The sequence below is a fragment of the Coregonus clupeaformis genome, chromosome 12, assembly GCF_020615455.1.
Source record: "Coregonus clupeaformis isolate EN_2021a chromosome 12, ASM2061545v1, whole genome shotgun sequence".
In the NCBI taxonomy this organism is placed as follows: domain Eukaryota; kingdom Metazoa; phylum Chordata; class Actinopteri; order Salmoniformes; family Salmonidae; genus Coregonus; species Coregonus clupeaformis.
Window position 1 is genome coordinate 44,470,908 of NC_059203.1, and position 18,906 is coordinate 44,489,813.

The window sequence follows — 18,906 nt, forward strand, 5'->3', positions numbered from 1 at the left end:
GGTCCCACCATTTTTGTTATATCTATACTTTGACAATGTAAGTAATTTTACTTGCCATGTCAATAAAGTCTATTGAATTGAATTGAATTGAGAGAGAGAGAGAAGAGAGAGAGAGAGAGAGAGAGAGAAAGAGAGAGAGAGAGAGAGAGAGAGAGAGAGAGAGAGAGAGAGAGAGAGAGAGAGAGAGAGAGAGAGAGAGAGAGAGAGAGAGAGAGAGAGAGAGAGAGAGAGAGAGAGAGAGAGCGAGAGAGAGAGAGCGAGAGAGAGGAAGCAGATCCAGGCATAAGGCTAGCCTCCCTCCCCCCTCCTGGTGATACAGGGGCAATTAAGGAGAATAGAAAGAGGAAAAAGAGGCCAACTTCAATGAGACCATGGCTGATATTAAACTGGCCATGAAGGAACAGGTTAGATGAAAAGGAAAAAAAATCTAACTTTTATATCTTGCTCCCTGGTGTCATCTTGTTTTGTAAGGACATCAAATGGAATGTAGAAGTAGAAAATAACAAGCCCTTGAGAAATCATAGAAACCAGCCTGTTTGATGCTGTTGGTTTACCTTGGCCTGAGACATTGGAATAGTAATGGCGCTCTGTCTTGAATAGCATATAATCTCGAGCATGAAAATGTCTCCGAAATGAGGATTTCATGGGAGGCATTGCATTGAAGTGATGCATGAACATAATTAGTCCTCGACAAGATCGGAATGACTCATTTTTTCATGTCTCGTTTAGGTTTATTGAAATATTGAAGGTGGATAACGCTTTGGAGAATATGTCAAGCACATTTTCTCTGCTGGGAAAAAAGGGTCAACAAAAGAATATCTGTTTCTTACATTTTATTTTGGTGTATTTTTGTTTGTGTGTATTACTATTATCTATATCTATCTATCTATCTATCTATCTATCTATCTATCTATATATATATATATATATATATATATATATATATACATACATATATAGATATATAGATAGATAGATAGATATAGATAGATGGATATATTATTATTATTATTATTAAACAATAACCAATGTATGAAGTCCCAGGCTACAACATGCATGATAATGAACACACAGCGACAAAGCTACCCATCCTGATTCAGTTAACCCTCACTAATTCCTCTCTGTCATCCAAATTCAAACTGCTTTAAAAAACGTTTACAGTTCAGATAAACAGGATAATCACAGTCACATATTCTCCCCATTTGCTATTTATATTCTGCAAGGGGATCGTAACGATACGTAGCAACTGTAAAAACAAAACTTAAGATTGCATTTTAATTAACTTTTAAACCACAAACAAACAAGTTTTCAGCAAAGCTGGGCCAGCGTTCCGTAAAACCAACAAACTACACGGAGAAGTGAGCGAGCCTCTCACCCTAACTATAACAGCTGAGCTGCGTGGTGTCGGCTCTTTCCCACACTCGGGGAGTCCGCCACTGCAGGTGCCCACTGCTGAGCACAGAGCAGAGGGCATGGTCCCCACCCTGACACACACACTAAACACTGTCTCAAGAATTGAGAGGAACAGAGAGTATGTGTAGCACCTCTGCTATTCAAACAGATAGTCATCACACAGCTAAATATGATCACTGGGGGCCATCTCCTGTAGTTGCCTGTAGTGAGAGTATATTACTTCATTAGAGGATGATTTCTTTCAGTGTATTTATGTTCCACTGTATTCACTGATAGAGATACGTCTGTATTGCAATAAAATTATTTGCACTAAAATGATGTGATATAATAAAAATTATGACACTTCACCTGTGTACAATTATGTGAGATATGTTTTGAACTGAGTGACAAAAAATTCAAAACGCTGAAATCCAGCAAAGTTTATAACACTAATTACTCATTTTTTAAATGAGGGTTCAAGTTTCCATTTTCACTGATAACATCTCACACGTTCTGACATTTCAAGCCACTCCCTCATATGTAGAGTTGCAGGCACTTACCAGGCAAGTTTGAGACAAGTTACAAAAATAAAATATGCGATGACAACTCTACTGCCAACAATAGCACCATTCACCAGACCATTCACCTTGTCGTAGACCTGGCGCGTGCATCACCACACAACACCAGAACCCCCTCTTCTGTTCTCTTCCTTCGTCCCTCTGTGTGCGTGATTTATGGTTTACCAGCTCAGCACCGTTACGCAACACTGCGTGCCTTCAGATGCATTATTTGAGTCAGTTGAGATTTAATTAAGATCACAGCCTTTAAAATCCCCTTCAAATGAAAATTTACCCAAAGACAATGCCTGACACATACTCATGCAGATTGTTTCCATTCTCTGCACACCAGCAACGCAAACCTAATCCTTGTTTCCATGACGGCAGACAAGGGGCCACAAATTGTGTTGCTTTTTTACGCCGGCTTGTGTTGTTGTCTTTTGTGAGTTAGAAATCCATGTGGCCAATTAATAATAATTAAAAGGGAGAAGTCAGCAGCTGGCTTACAGTATGTATGAATGCCTTCCAGAGATAAATCTAGATCCAACACATATGCCTGTGCTTATATCTGGGTACAGCCTACTGAATTATTCCACAACTACTTTGACAAACACATTTGTTCTTTTTTTCTTTGAGGAGCCCAGCAGCAATCAACACAGTATCACATAATGCGTTCTAGCAGAGCAGGACAGTGGCAAATATAGGCTAGTTATTATTTTGTTACGCCTACCACTGTCTATACACCATGTAATCATACTGTTAACTTACTATCTCTACCCGTTGAAATACATAACATCTTTGGTGTTGACTTAATTTGCCTATCTGAAATGGAGGCACGCTTTGAACAAGCGCACTGAGCAGTAATGCACCTTGAAACTGAACAAAAGCTATTTTCAAGTCAAAACGTTCCTCAATCCAGCGAGGAGTCAGCGGCAACAGCAGAGAGCAGCTGGTGGTTTTCTATATCATCGCTAAACTATTCCCCCTCACTCACTCCACACTGCAAAGCAGTGGCCAGTCCAGTAAAGGATATCCCAGAGCACTGTGGGCTCTCGCTGGCCCCGCGCCCCCCTCTCTGGGTACAGGGTAATATCTGGTTGCCTATGTCATGGTTTAGAAATGACAGGTGCTGGCAGCCTCTCCCCTTGACAGGCCACTGCACAAATAACGGCCCTGCCTAAAAGGGCTAATGCACTACTAATGAACAATAAATCAACTTTGATTACAAACTGTCAACCCAATCAGCTCGCACTCCAGCTCTCCCAAAATGCAACTCCAGCCCGGCCGGTGCAGCTGCACAGCATTACGGTGCACACTGGCTGTTTAGACTTCACATCTAATGTGTACCTCCACCGGCCCCTCTCTGCCAGACACTCTACCACCACGACACACGCTGCTGCTGAAAACTCCCTCCCAATGCCAGGGCTCCTCAGACACAGTCTGGTGCTCAGTACAAACATGGCAGAGGGGGTAGAGGGTGAAAACACTAGCCCTAAAAGTGAGGAAAATGTGGGTCTTTTTAAAGCATGCATTAATATATTAATTGAAAATGTCATTTTGGAAGACTCTGGAGGCTCTCACATCATTAAAAGTTAAACCAGCACCACAAAGTCAATAACTGTCTTCAGTCTAATACCTAAGGGGTGTTTCGTGTGGTTCAAATGTACCACCAGGGAAATAGGGGGAAGTTGGTGTAGAGAGGTTCAACTTCACCACTCATTTCCATTCCCCACCCCCTTTACAACACACGCGTGGGCACACGCACGCAAAACAACTTTTCTGGAAAAATGTCAGTGCTGACATTTAGAATGATTGAGTCTGGCTAAAATGGTTATGTAGTGACGACGTCAAATGTAGAGTTGTGCCTCCCTCTCCCTTAATTTCAAGTGACAGAGTGAGGAGAGGAACAACCCCCCATCACCTCACTGCCTCCCTCACTTGACAGGAACACTGTCGATAGCCTGGAGTGGGAACCAAGTCTGAGCGGCACACACACACACAGCTCACACACACACAGCTCACACACACACACACAAACTGTGAATATCTCATGTAACACTTTTCCACTAAACAACAACAGCATGCGCTACTGAAGCTGAGGGCTACATGTGCTTGTTACTACTACACACTGGGATGTATAATATACAAAATACTAATATGTGATAAACAACTTTAATGCTCAAATAGAAACATGCCCCACTGCTTTTCCTAGAACTTTCCATATTTCAACAACAAATACTTTAGTACCAGATCCTGATTATCAGGTTAGTACAGCGTCAGTACTGTAAACAAAACCAACACAACTCGAATAGTTACTACAGTATATCTAAACTGGCATTGGAGCAACTTCATGTAAAGTGAAAGTTCATGTAAAGTGTAACTAAATACACAAACAAATAAACAAAACACTTTAACGTTTCATTTGTTGAAGCACATTTCAGCAAAGGAAAACTCTATCTCTGAATGGCATCAGCAACTAACAGCAAGTAAACACATACCCACAGCATTTCCACACAAATCACACATGCTTGTAGTGTAACAGCCTTTAGGGCAAGCCTGTACTCTGTCACTATCTCCAGAACACACTAAAACCTGGATCTATTCTCCCCTTAAACAAACTGCATGATAAAATGTACCAGTTACAATGATAGAACATCAACAACAGATAGACAAAAGCCCTCTTTTCTTTTCCCTGGACAAATTAAATTGTCAAGTTTTACACAAGAAAGCTGGCAAAATTGCAGAATCAATCATATTGACAAACCTGACAAACTCCATTTAGCTGGCAGGGTAAACAGAGAGCTGGGCCGTGCAGTGTGGAGTGGAGCGGAGAGGAGCACGAGAGAGAGCGAATGAGAGGCAGAAAGGCAGGCAGAGAGGCAAGCGGACACTGCTGTGCTGTGGCGTCTCCAGCCTTCCTCGGGATACAGACAGATTGCACGCACAAGGTTGCTCCCTGGCTGACAAGATAAAAAACTATCCAATCAACCACGCCCTTCTCCACCAATCACAACCAGCCCCCTAAACATAATCAATTCAAATGGCCTACACAATAGGGAGCCTCAGGCCGAGCTGCAGGTGGAACCATGCCTTTGTGTGGGGCCCCTTTTTTTTAAAGTCACAGTTGACGGCTGTTAACCCTTTGACCCATGCTGAAACTCCGGCCGGGCTATTGAAACAATGGGCACCTAAAGAAAAGAGGCCCTTTAATTAAACAACAGATAAGTAAACACAGCTATCCAGCTGAAAGAAAGAAACTAGCCTGCATTCAGACACTTTATTGTTCTGGTAAATGGAATTGTTTACAGCGCCAGGACAAAGAGCCAAAACTCATTTTATATTCTGATGACAACAAACAGCCAACAAACAATTGAGATGCTTTTTTTGTTGTTGTTGCCAATACCATAAAAAAGCACTTCAGTCTAAAATAAATGCTTTTTATTATACATGTGTCGTTTGTTGTTTTTTTTGTTTAGTTTTTTAAGTTTGTGTGTACTTAGTAAGAAACTGCTTTACCATGAACTATATCACCACTTTCTTTGTCCAGGGTATCTTTAACAGTTGCCCTTTGTGCTTAAATTGTAAACATAAGCAATAAACTCTACGTACTCTTCGATGACACTACATCTAACAAAATACATGATTTTGCCTCTAACTACTAAAACCACTTGTCCTAATACTTCACTACACAACAGATAGTACTACCTTTGGTGATATCACTACTCACGATAAGAGGAATTAGCTGTCATAATATCATCACATGGTTAAACACCCATGTGCACCTAGTATATAAAAGAGAAAAAATGTGAAAACAGGACTCTGCCCCCTACTGGATATGTATGAACTGCACAGGCGAGAGATAATAGAATGTTAAAACATGTCTACATGTGTTTTTCCTGGTTTTGAAAAAAAAAATATTTAAACCGTGATAAATATGACTGTATTGTCTGATAATACACTAACCAAGTCAAGCCTGTTTCAGATAAGCCATAACTATGTAATACTTTCAGACATGAAAATAAACCTTTAAATCAGGATTAACACCTCACTCAGCTAATTACCATGTCAATAAACACAAAAAAGAAAAACATGGCCATTAACAAACTGCTCATATCAATGTCTATTAAAGTTTGGCTAAGGATGAATGCTCATGGAATACATTCCAGTCCACAAATACACTGGTAAACTAAACACAGCCCATACTTAACAAGCCATTTTCCCCTAATCTGCTAATAACTAAAAACAAGCTTTGCAAAGATGGGTGACCTATATAAATTATTGACTGGGAGACCTCAAGTGTACATATCTTAGTGAATAATTAAGTAGAAGAAAAAAAAGCTATTTATTTTCTTTCTTTCTGACACACACACACAAACACACACACACACACACACACACACACAGGTGCTGACAGTGGTGTCGGCTCTGGCCACACTCTTCTCCCCAGTATCTCCCTGGAGTGGCATGTCGGCATATTCTCAATAAAACACCTTCTTAGCAGTAATAGGTCACTGTTCTCATTTCAATGCTCCCAAAGGCCTCATGATAAATTTAGCAGATATACAGTTCAAGCCTTCCCTCTCTCCCCCTCGCACTCTACACTTCTCATCCTCTGCCTGAGCCTACACTGTATACAGTAATTACACATATGTATCGATGTGATACATATAGACTATTACCAACACATTTTATCAACACAGAATCATCAATATCCTTGAGCTTTCAGTTTTATGCTTATGACACAGTGAGGAGATGACATAATAAAATACTCAATTTCCTGCCTGAATTACAGTAAAAGTATGAGTTAACGTCTGGTCATCTGACTAGGGATTTGTTCTGGGGTTAAAGACGATGTCACAGTTCACGTTACACAGCTCCTATTAATAAACAAAGTGGGAGAATACATTCCTTCTAAGCCATATCAACATTGATATAATACATACAGTATCTAAATACAGTGGGGGAAAAAAGTATTTAGTCAGCCACCAATTGTGGAAGTTCTCCCACTTAAAAAGATGAGAGAGGCCTGTAATTTTCATCATAGGTACACGTCAACTATGACAGACAAAATGAGAAAAAATAATCACATTGTAGGATTTTTAATGAATTTATTTGCAAATTATGGTGGAAAATAAGTATTTGGTCAATAACAAAAGTTTCTCAATACTTTGTTATATACCCTTTGTTGGCAATGACACAGGTCAAACGTTTTCTGTAAGTCTTTACAAGGTTTTCACACACTGTTGCTGGTATTTTGGCCCATTCCTCCATGCAGATCTCCTCTAGAGCAGTGATGTTTTGGGGCTGTCGCTGGGCAACACGGACTTTCAACTCCCTCCAAAGATTTTCTATGGGGTTGAGATCTGGAGACTGGCTAGGCCACTCCAGGACCTTGAAATGCTTCTTACGAAGCCACTCCTTCGTTGCCCGGGCGGTGTGTTTGGGATCATTGTCATGCTGAAAGACCCAGCCACGTTTCATCTTCAATGCCCTTGCTGATGGAAGGAGGTTTTCACTCAAAATCTCACGATACATGGCCCCATTCATTCTTTCCTTTACACGGATCAGTCGTCCTGGTCCCTTTGCAGAAAAACAGCCCCAAAGCATGATGTTTCCACCCCCATGCTTCACAGTAGGTATGGTGTTCTTTGGATGCAACTCAGCATTATTTGTCCTCCAAACACGACGAGTTGAGTTTTTACCAAAGAGTTCTATTCTATTTTGGTTTCATCTGACCATATGACATTCTCCCAATCCTCTTCTGGATCATCCAAATGCACTCTAGCAAACTTCAGACGGGCCTGGACATGTACTGGCTTAAGCAGGGGGATACGTCTGGCACTGCAGGATTTGAGTCCCTGGCAGCGTAGTGTGTTACTGATGGTAGGCTTTGTTACTTTGGTCCCAGCTCTCTGCAGGTCATTCACTAGGTCCCCCCGTGTGGTTCTGGGATTTTTGCTCACCGTTCTTGTGATCATTTTGACCCCACCGGGTGAGATCTTGCGTGGAGCCCCAGATCGAGGGAGATTATCAGTGGTCTTGTATGTCTTCCATTTCCTAATAATTGCTCCCACAGTTGATTTCTTCAAACCAAGCTGCTTACCTATTGCAGATTCAATCTTCCCAGCCTGGTGCAGGTCTACAATTTTGTTTCTGGTGTCCTTTGACAGCTCTTTGGCCTTGGCCATAGTGGAGTTTGGAGTGTGACTGTTTGAGGTTGTGGACAGGTGTCTTTTATACTGATAACAAGTTCAAACAGGTGCCATTAATACAGGTAACGAGTGGAGGACAGAGGAGCCTCTTAAAGAAGAAGTTACAGGTCTGTGAGAGCCAGAAATCTTGCTTTTTTGTAGGTGACCAAATACTTATTTTCCACCATAATTTGCAAATAAATTCATAAAAAATCCTACAATGTGATTTTCTGGAGAAAAAAATTCTCAATTTGTCTGTCATAGTTGACGTGTACCTATGATGAAAATTACAGGCCTCTCTCATCTTTTCAAGTGGGAGAACTTGCACAATTGGTGGCTGACTAAATACTTTTTCCCCCCACTGTATATCTAACTCATGTTGCAATTCAAATAAAAATATAAACTGCATACAAAAACTATTTTTTTCTTAAACTGAAAAAAACTTGTAACCTTTACTTTTATCATGAGAAAACAAACATTGTTGGGTTCCCTCTTATCTGAGAAAAGTAAATCATTGTTTGCAGATCCAGGGGCCGGTTGCACCAGTTGGTCGTAAGTGGGTCGTAACTTTACGTCCGATGTAAAATGCAATCTATGCCAGACCTAAAAAATTATACATGTTGCAGGCTTTTCGAGTTGCATATGCGCGAGTCAATAGCAAAATAATACACTTGATTTATGCTACATTATAGCATGCTAAATGTATCTGATCAGAGATAGATTAGGAAACGAATAGATTAGCTACCACCACCACTTATTTGCCCAGCCAGAGATCAAATAACTAAATATATGTACGGAGATTCAGTGAAACAAAATCGCATTGATTGATTATCAGACAAGTCAAGGGCTTTTTGTTGGGATATAGGCTAGGCTACTATGTGAGTGAAGAGCAAAATAATCCACTTGTTATACTAGGCTACATAACATGTAGCAAAATGTTCTGATCAGTGCTAATAGATGGGCAAACTAGGCAGACTAAAATTATCATAATGAGCACTCACCTCAATATACGTAGCTAACATTTTCCCAGCCTAATTGTAACCAAATATCCAAACGGAGATTCAGTGAAAACAAAAATCTGACATTGATTGATTTATCAAGATGCGTCCCCACTCTTGTCTCAAAGCAGTGCAATGGCGCTGTCCCAATCAAACCGGTGCTGAAATTATAGTTGACCACACATGGCTATTGCTTTAAATGATTTAAAACGGTTGGATGATTGTGGGAGTTTCAGTAAGCAACAATTTGATACATGCCTTCAATGGCATTAGCCTACTTCATTCCAAAATTATCGTCATTCAGCGATTTTCATTCCAACAGTAATTATTTATTGATCCATCCAGTTATGGTTAAGAAAACATGCATGCATAGTGGTGGGCTTTGCGAAATGATGGATGAAGTGACAGCTTCGTAACGGGAAGGTAACAGCTTCGTAACGGGCATTGCCTAGCAACCATCATTATGAAGCATCAAATCTCATGAACGCGCGTGTAAATTCTGATCCCGAAGTCGGACGTAGCTATGCCAGACCTAGAATTTAAGATAAACTTTTTTACGCCCAACTGGTGCAACCGGCTCCAGGGCTCTCCAGGCCAGGGGTGTATTCACTAGAAACCAAACAGAACCAAACAGAAGCAAACAGAATGAAACGGGGAGTAACCTACCTGAATTTGCCTAAAAGTGTTTGTAACTGTTTGAGATGCTGTGCACAAATTATTTCTCAAACAACAGCAGTTCTATGTACAGTATCTGCTGGTCTAGCCTATACGGTGTGTCTGAAAATACTTACTGGAGAGACTATCTTCTGAGTGTCACCTATTCCACATAGTTTGGGGTTTACCTAATGTGAACAGATCTCAATAACTCCTCTCTCTAACCTCTAACGTCTCATCTCCTAGCCTCTTCTCATCTGAAATGGACAGGGTTATCGGTCAAGGTGAACTCAAGGCGCCAGCATGCTTCGGTTCGGCTGGCGCCTAGCCGAACTCGGGTAGGCGAACCGAACGAGTGTGCTCGCATACTCCCTTGAAAAATGAGAAAAAAGCGCCAATAGTACTGTTTGTCCATCTTGAGATGCTGTAGCCTCAAAATAGTCACAACTAATTCAATCTGTCATTCATTTTGACATTTTTGTTGATGAGATCTTAGTCGTGCAATTTTACATCTAACTAAGATGTTTTGTGCAGTATTTCTCAAGTGAAAACATTTGCATGAAAGTAATTAGTCTCTCGCTGAATGACAATAAAAACTTAATTGAAGAATCCCTACTGTTAACCAATCACCAACGAAGGGGCGTAGACTTCGGCTACAGCCGAAAAAAAAAAAAAAAAAACGTCACAAAATGTCACCATAATATATGCACAAACTGTTCCGAACTGTTTCGGATGGGAAGCATGCGGACGCCTTTAGTCACGCCTGTTTAGGGTTGCAAAACTACTGGTAATTTACCAAAGTTACCAGAACTTTTGGTAATTTTGGTAATTAAAAGGTAACCTGTACTTGAAAAACAAAACATTTTTTATTCATATATAATATTTATTTTTTTATATCTGTGTCCATATTGTCCATAAGTGTCTAGTGGAGAGACCATATTGAAAAAAAGCATCTAATCAACGATGGCATTGTTTTCAATTAACTCTGCAACTCTCCAAATACTGTCTTTATTCACAACTGCCACCAGTTTGGCGCCAAAACATTTACAACAAAGACATATTATTGACATAATTTAAAGGATATTTCATGCTGAAACCCTCATATTAAACACCAATGGTATTCACTAAGTTGATGGTTTATATTTAGGATAATGTTTTACAGCTTTGTCATTCTATAATTATTTTTTTTTTTTAATCATCTTATTTAATTATTTTATATATTTTACATTTGATAAGGCCACACTGAGGGCCAGAGATAATTACTGACACCCAAAATGGCCACTAGATGTCATGTGATAAAATTCCCCCCAAAACTTGAAAGTTACCAAACTTCTGGTAGTTTACTGGTACACTTTGAAAGTTACCGGTAACCTATGCCTGTTAAATTGTGTTACAAGGATTTATTGTGTTATTGGTTTGGATATTTACTTTTAATTTCAGGCATTGAAGAACACATTGTTAACTCAGCAGATTTGTTGTCTGTATTTGCTAAATATTTCCTGAGGTGATATGCCAGCGAAGTTCGTGTTTCTTTGTGTTCCGTCTGCTGTGGTTTTCGCTTAGTCAAAACAAAAACATCTACAGCGATGTGCAACATAAATTCAGTGGGTGGGGGAAATTTGTGCTGTATTCTTTCGCGATTGATTCATATAGAGTTATTTGGAATCAGACACTATATTAAGAAGTAGAGTGCCTTATTATGACATTTTGTTGAGGAGAAAAATAATCCTATAGTTAAATGATGCCAAATGAAATGAGCAGTCAAATAGTCATCTTTATCAAACAGTATTATGTCAACATGGTAAAAATACTTAGTTTGAGTACATTTTGGCCATCCGAGTGCATCCGTGCCAAGTATTTGGTATCCATAAACTAGTCATAGCTACATGAATTACCAGGGCGTGGACTATAAACACGTACTCTTCAGTGCCCAAAATGAATATAAGTATCTACGGATTGTGTCATTCACTTCAGAACATCTCTCATACATGGTTTCAGGAATGTACACCCCCTCTAAAGACCATACGAGTAAAACAGGGTAAGTAGATTACACTAACTGAAACTATCTGTGTTCACAATACGCCTGATTTTAATCCTGAGAAGCATGCTGGTCAGTTAAGTGTCAGTTATGCTCATCAGTTAAGAATGCTCATCAGTTATTCCCTCCAAGCCAACTTAAAACTCCAGGACCTGATGTCCCTAGAGGAGTAAAACACTTTTTTATTTACAAGTTGTTGAGGCATGTATAGTTGTGAAGCTCTGATGCTTGTGTCATGTACATGTTCGTTACTGATGTACTGCTTATTGTATTGATGTCATTTTCATCTGGTTGATGTCATGTGCCTGTTTGTCTGATACTGATGTGTTGATGCTACTGTCTTGGCCTAGGTCTCTCTTGAAAAATAGATTTTTATCTCAATGAGACTAACCTGGTTAAATAAAGGTTAAATAAATGTAGAGATGCATGAGATACTTGAGTGGATGTTTTTTATATGGATATTAATGCTCTGTCCTTACATCTACCCATTATCCCCCTAAAGGGGGAGTGAATCATTCCAAACAACACATGGCTGTCATCAAGATACTGTGGCGGAGAATGATTTAAAGATACTAGATTTGGGGGAAGGGGGATAGAGCTTGAAGGGAAACATCAGGACTCAGAATAAAAAGCTCTTGAAAATGGCAGAGTGGCTTAAAGCCCTGTGACTGGAGTCAGGCCGACAGTCATCGGATGGCTGAGGCTTACTAACAGGATGGAACAGACTGCCTGGAAATACAAGGGATGACTTCATTCTGACAGAATTATCCAAACCTGTTTCTAATATATACAGTACACATAATACATTTTTACAATATGACAAGAAAAACAAGTGGTGAAAAAGACATCCTGATCCTTGGTTACACATGGATGCAGGGATCAGCGTTGGGTTGATCATTCCTGGCGAATTAAATCATCTCAAAGCAACAAAGACATCAAATAAGAATTCATTACCACATCACCTTGAGAGCTTTTACAAACACAAAAGGACAGAGACATCACTTACATACACACCCACAGACGTATATGATTTGATTCTGAACCTAAAAACTGTCTTTAACTGTGCTGTTGAACTTGAAAAATATTGATTTCTCTAATAACACAGTATCTGTCAGAACATTCCCATTTCAATCCCCGTTCAAAACAAGGAGTAGGCCTAGTCCCTGTTTACTGACCGTTGAAAGGAGCATCCATCCACACTGGCCTTGATCGTCTGAACCCGAACGTGTCTGTTTAAAACGGGAAACCTGGCTCATTTGGGGTCCACACCTTGGGCGCTCATCACAGAGTGGATGCGCCCACCTCCATTGTCCCGTTATCTCAGCTGGCCTTCCTGTTTGGGCAGGGGGCCAAAGTGGGCAGAGCCCGGGTTCATTGTCACCTCGCCTCGCCACCACAGATAGTGCTCTGAGCCATGGATAGCGCTCTGGGCCACAGGGCGGCTGGACTGTGGGAGGGAGCGCCTCGGAATGCCGCCTCTGATCGCCTCAGACCCCTGGCGGAGGTCCAGCCGGCAGGCCCCGGCCCGGCAGTCTAATGACTAACAGATTGGAGCGCTGCAGTGTGCATGTGTCAGGACAATGCCATGGGTCTACTACAAAAAACAGAAGTAGAGAAAGCCAGGGGCTTCTCATCCCCTGTCAGATTTAGGTTTGCCCCTGCATTCTGTCACACCACACTCCCCAAAGACCACAAATGAAGGATATGAGCGGCAGAGGGGCTTTCATCATGTAAAACTGAAAAGATTATCTTTTGACCTGGAGATGCCCTCTGTGAGACTGCACACAATGGTGTATAACAGAGGGGGGGAGATACTGAAAGACCAACAGAGAGAGAGAGAGAGAGAGAGAGAGAGAGAGAGAGAGAGAGAGAGAGAGAGAGAGAGAGAGAGAGAGAGAGAGAGAGAGAGAGAGAGAGAGAGAGAGAGAGAGAGAGAGAGAGAGAGAGAGAGAGAGAGAGAGAGAGAGAGAGAGAGAGAGAGAGAGAGAGAGAGAGAGAGAGAGAGAGAGAGAGAGAGAGAGAGAGAGAGAGAGAGAGAGAGAGAGAGAGAGAGAGAGAGAGAGAGAGAGAGAGATTCACCTGGAAAAAATCTACTGTAGATAAGAGAATGGGTTGATGTTTTTTCCATCTTTTGCCAATTTCTGAAGAATAACAAGCACTGCTCCCTTGACATCATGAAAATGTTCAATGCAAAATTGATCAGAGGATGTTGACAAGATGACCTATCAAATGAATCATGATCATTTCATTTAAATAAAAAGGAAGCCAACGCATCATTTCAGTGAACAGAGGAAGCCAGGAAACCATAAAAAACCTGTTTCTCTTTTCTTGTTTTCCGTTTCTCACAAGCTTCAAGGACTCAGCTTCAGTAGAAATATGAAAGAACTGATCTTTACATGTTGCTTTCAGAGAACACGCAAATATTCAACAAGGGATTTTTTTTCAGTAGTCTGCCGCCCTATGTGACACATTTGCCTGTGCTACAAATAATATGTCTACAACCACAAATATAATAAAAATAAGCCTAATAGGCGGACTGGGCATTTTTCAAACCATTAACATGATCTGTTTTCAGTCCTAATACACACACAGGATTGTCTTTTCTGAGCTGCCAGTACCGGCTAATAAAAGTGAACTTTCTTCATGGAGGGTTCATATAGAGAACCATGGCTGGCTTTAAGCCTACCTAACAGTACCTAATGGTACTAGTGACATGAATAATGAATAATGAAGGCCCATCAAGGCCACCATCCAGACCTGGAACAATCTGGGCATTACACTGATGGCACTGGAACCATGTTGACATAACATCTTCAGCTCAGCTTCATGTCACATAATCCACTGTAGGCGCTGGGTGTCTACCCAGGATGCCTTGCAGCGTGGTGTATTTAACTGAGCAGGCTCCTAAGAAATGCCACAAATGAGACTCTTTTTTCCCCTTCTCCCTCCGTGGTGTGAGTGGACTATCAGTGAGGGTCTGACAGTGTTGTTCCTAATGACCTATTTCTCCACCCCTGATCCTGCGGCTGGCATAATTAGTTACCTGGGGCTGCAATCCAATTTGAAGTGATGACAAGAAAGTGATCCATGAAAAAGTAATAAGTTAAATCCAATTTCAGCCAGCCTCTAATTAAATGCACATGGAACTAATGAGTCAAACACTACCATTTCACTGATAATGCTAATTAGCGGGGTGGGAGTTGCTCGCTCTCGTCCTGCGCCACTGTAGGTGTGAAGCGCGAGGTAAAGTGGCATGGACTCTTTTAATTACACGTGTCATTCTGTCAGTAATTTACTCGCTTTTTGACCAGTCAAGTATGTTAAGCTGCTCTCCAGCCTGCTAACAGCTGTTTGTATGATTTAGTCTGATTAAAGGCCCTGGGTAACAGTATACAAGCAGGACATGCAGCATCTAGTCTACAAGTTTCATTGGGGGGTTTGGAGATGAAAACACCCGCTCTTCTTGGAGATATAAAACCAAAGAGCCATTTTATGCTGATCAAGGATTCTGCTGCTTGCTTGATTTTTCACCCCGCTTCCATGCAGGTCATTTCTTTCTGATGTTTCAGATATTCTGTGCTTCATTATTTTTTACTTGAATAAAATGAATTGGAGTGAGTCACAGAGCTCGTGCATCTCTCTCTGTCTAATGGGTAGACTGCCGAGATGAATGGGCCCTCACCCCAGACAGCTATACACAGCTCTACACATCAGGTGCTTTTACTGGGTGGCAGCTTAGTACACAGCTCATAATTGTTGTATTATGTCTTTTGATGACCTGTTCCAACTCAATACAAAAATCATTATCCTCAAGTATGCTGTGGAGAATGCCAATGTTGTTGCATTAAAAGGGGTCTTCCAGTGCTTTCTCTACATGTGGGTTTGTCCTTATAGCTTAGGGAGAAGTGCCCTCGAGGGTCTGAATGAAGCGGCTGCTCCACTGCAGGAAGACCACAAGTGAAGACCAACTATATTATATACTGATGCACACATGCACGCACGTACACACATGCACACACACATTCTGGTTATGTATGAACACAGCCATTGAATTTATGTATTTAATTAGTGGAGTATGTTACTCTGAGATAAATAAACACTTGTGGCTTCTGGCTTTTCATTATGACAGTTTCAACCTAGCAAAAATGTTACATAGCCTACAACATTACAGAGCTGGCAATTTAGCATTTTATTTAGATACTATGACCAGCCAGCCTGTGCGCTTCACAAGTACTGGGCAGGGGAGGAAGTAGGAAAAAAAGGACCCAGCTCTCTTTTCAATAGCTGAGTGACAGGTTGGGCAAGATCTCTGTATACATTAATAAATTAGAATTTTAATTTTGTCTTTGTCTGCGGGAGATGGTCTAGTACTTCACTACGTACCAACAACTGGCTGTACGCTGGAATCCTCCATGTGGCCCCCACTGTTGACCTCTGCTGCACAATTCCCAGCCTGACTTGGGAAACTGTTTAGTTTGATCCTTTCAACTTATTTGAATCCTGACAAATACGCACACAACTGAAAAGGTCAGCACAGTCATATTTCATCCGCTGGAGCTATTCCTGAGACATCTGCACAACAAAGAGCCTCTTTCACTACCTGACGTTAGACCTAGCTGCTACAATAGCTCATTAAAAAGGGCCTCCTCTGGGAAAGGGGGTATTAAATATTAGATATACACACACATACAGAACAGGCCTTCGTATTAATTACCAAATATGCCCTGAAGTCGTTTGCAATTTCACACTGAAACAAACAACCCCTCCTTGTTCAAACAAAGATACACATCTGAGGCAGCTCAAACGGCTGATCTGAAATTAACGTAAATATTGCATCAGATACGGATAGCTGTTCCTATTCAAAAGCAGAACAGATGAAAAATAAAAGACTGGATTTGCCTTGCATCACAAAAGCTGCCCAAATAAATTCCATGCATCCCTTACCCTCCAATTCTTACCCCCCACCCCATCCGCACACTCCCTTGTGCCCCCTGCTGCTAGTGGTGAAAACGATTTATTCTCGATATTAGTGAGAGTGAGAGTGAGAGTGAGAGAGAGAGAGAGAGAGCGAGAGAGACCAAATAGCTCCTAAAGCCTGTCCAGGCTCAGGAGAGTTGGAACCCTCACCTCATCTTCCTCTCTCTCATCCTTTATCCTTCCTATAAACAGGCCACTCCTCCTTCTATCACATATTTACCACTGCTACAACAGGCATCGACCAGCAACACAAATACAGCATGTGTGCATTTTTGCCTTGGCTTTGTTAAAAAATAGAATACACCAATATTTCTCAGAAGCTGATTTCTGTGAGTCTAGGCTATATACAATTCTGTATTTTCTACATAGTAATATCATTAAAGTGTCACAGTCTGAAATGTATGTTGTTGACCACCATTGCAATCCACACCCACGAACACACAGACAAACTAGCGTGGTTGGTCTACAACCGTCACTCGCGCTGCCTCTCTTAATTTCCTGTTTATGAAGGTTGCCTGGTACATTCCCCCCCGACAGAAAGAAAACAGCACACAGTGTACCATAGAAAAGATCAAGAAAGTTAAGCACTCCATTGTTCAACTTAATAAGTGACTTCTACAACCGTCCAACCGCTTGTGTTTGTCTTCAGGTTTACAACCAGGAAGTAACAATATGACAGTTGACTGGTGCAACAGCAAACAATACTGTTGGCATGTTGTTAACATGAAAACTGTATGAGAGTGTGTGTTGCAGTACCTGCAGGCTTGGCTGCTTCTCATTCGGGGATTTTAGACCGGTGCCTTGCTGAGGCTGCAGCTGTTGTTGTTGTTGTAGAAGGATCTGTCGAGCCACTTGGAGAGCCTGAAATAGAGATTAAAATGATGGTGGGTTAAAAAAGAAACGACATTCAAACTAAAAGCAGATATTTTATTGTGTCTTGGGGCTCAACTGTTTTCTTGAGACCAATCTTTTTGCTTTTAACACAACAGATGTAACCCAAACGACAATGTGTTATTGGACTGCAGATAGACAACAAAACAAACCTGACATTATACATTTTTTTTCCATCCACGCCTCGTTCAAATACATTTACATAGTTTCCTCTCAACGCATGCAGAGAACAATAATCAGTTGACAAAATAAACTTGTGGATAAAAAAAAGGACAAAAATCAATAGCAACCGGCCAGTGAAAATATTTTCTGTTGATAAGTTGCACTTACAGTAAACAGAAAAAGTCAGAGGCACAGATCGGTGCTTTTTGATCCTCCCCCCCTTCCAGAAAGCAAATAAAAGGTTTATTGCTGCTCCAAATATCTGTTAAAGGACACGGCCTTCTCAGTGGAAAACAAAATACAGTGCAGTCACATGTTTATTGCTCCAGCTACTCCCTTTTCCCTTACGATAAATAATCAAACATGCCATCCAGAACAAACAAAGCCGGGGAGCTGGGAAAAACAGTGGTCATGAAAACCACACTGATACCAAGAAAAGCAAGCGTGTGTTCCCACAGTGAGCCGCCAGTCTCACACCTACACCAGTAAAACATCTGAGTAAATAACTGGGCTCATTCTTTCCATGTTCCTCAGACGCTTACTCCCACAATTAAACAAACTTAAACAAACAATCGGGGGCACATCCAAGACCATCTCACACAGCAGAGTTATAGTCCTCAAGTCAATTATTTGATAAGTTAGGTTGATTGCCAGACGGAGTCAAATTAAAAGTGGTATGTTGAAGAAGAAAAAAGAAGGAGGTGCTCAGAGTATGTAAGAGGGAAAGTATGTAAGAGGGAAAGTTAAAGAAACATGTGAAAGAGTAAGAGGATTGTGTGAAATATTGTATGAAAGTGAAATATCAAAAGGAAGAGGGTATGGTGAAAGAGTTATAGAGAAAGAGGAAGAGAAAGTGATAGGATAAGGAGTTGATCTGCAGGCCTGTTAAAGCTCTATAAAGGAAGAGATGAGAGGGGAGTTCAGCTCAGATGAGGGGGCAAACAGCTGTGCGCTGGTCTGTGTGTATATGTGTGTGTGTTGACCCATCTCTAACACAGGCCTGTGGGATGACATCATGAGGCAAGAATATGACCACAGGCTACAGA

At 41.0% G+C, this 18,906-nt stretch overlaps 1 protein-coding gene across 12 annotated transcripts in view; it reads right to left on the reverse strand.

The window, feature by feature from the left end:
- The window catches only part of LOC121578273 (forkhead box protein P1-B), a 210,146-nt gene that overhangs the window by 43,995 nt on the left and 147,245 nt on the right, over positions 1 to 18,906 (reverse strand). For 10 of the 12 annotated variants that reach the window (XM_045223875.1, XM_045223874.1, XM_045223878.1 and 7 more), the window contains one exon: positions 17,564 to 17,668. In XM_045223875.1, coding sequence (XP_045079810.1) covers positions 17,564 to 17,668 — 105 coding nt within the window. Of the gene's footprint in view, positions 1 to 4,713; positions 4,944 to 17,563; positions 17,669 to 18,028; positions 18,184 to 18,906 lie in introns of those variants that run through there. The other 2 variants (XM_045223881.1, XM_045223882.1) reach the window with 2 other exon arrangements.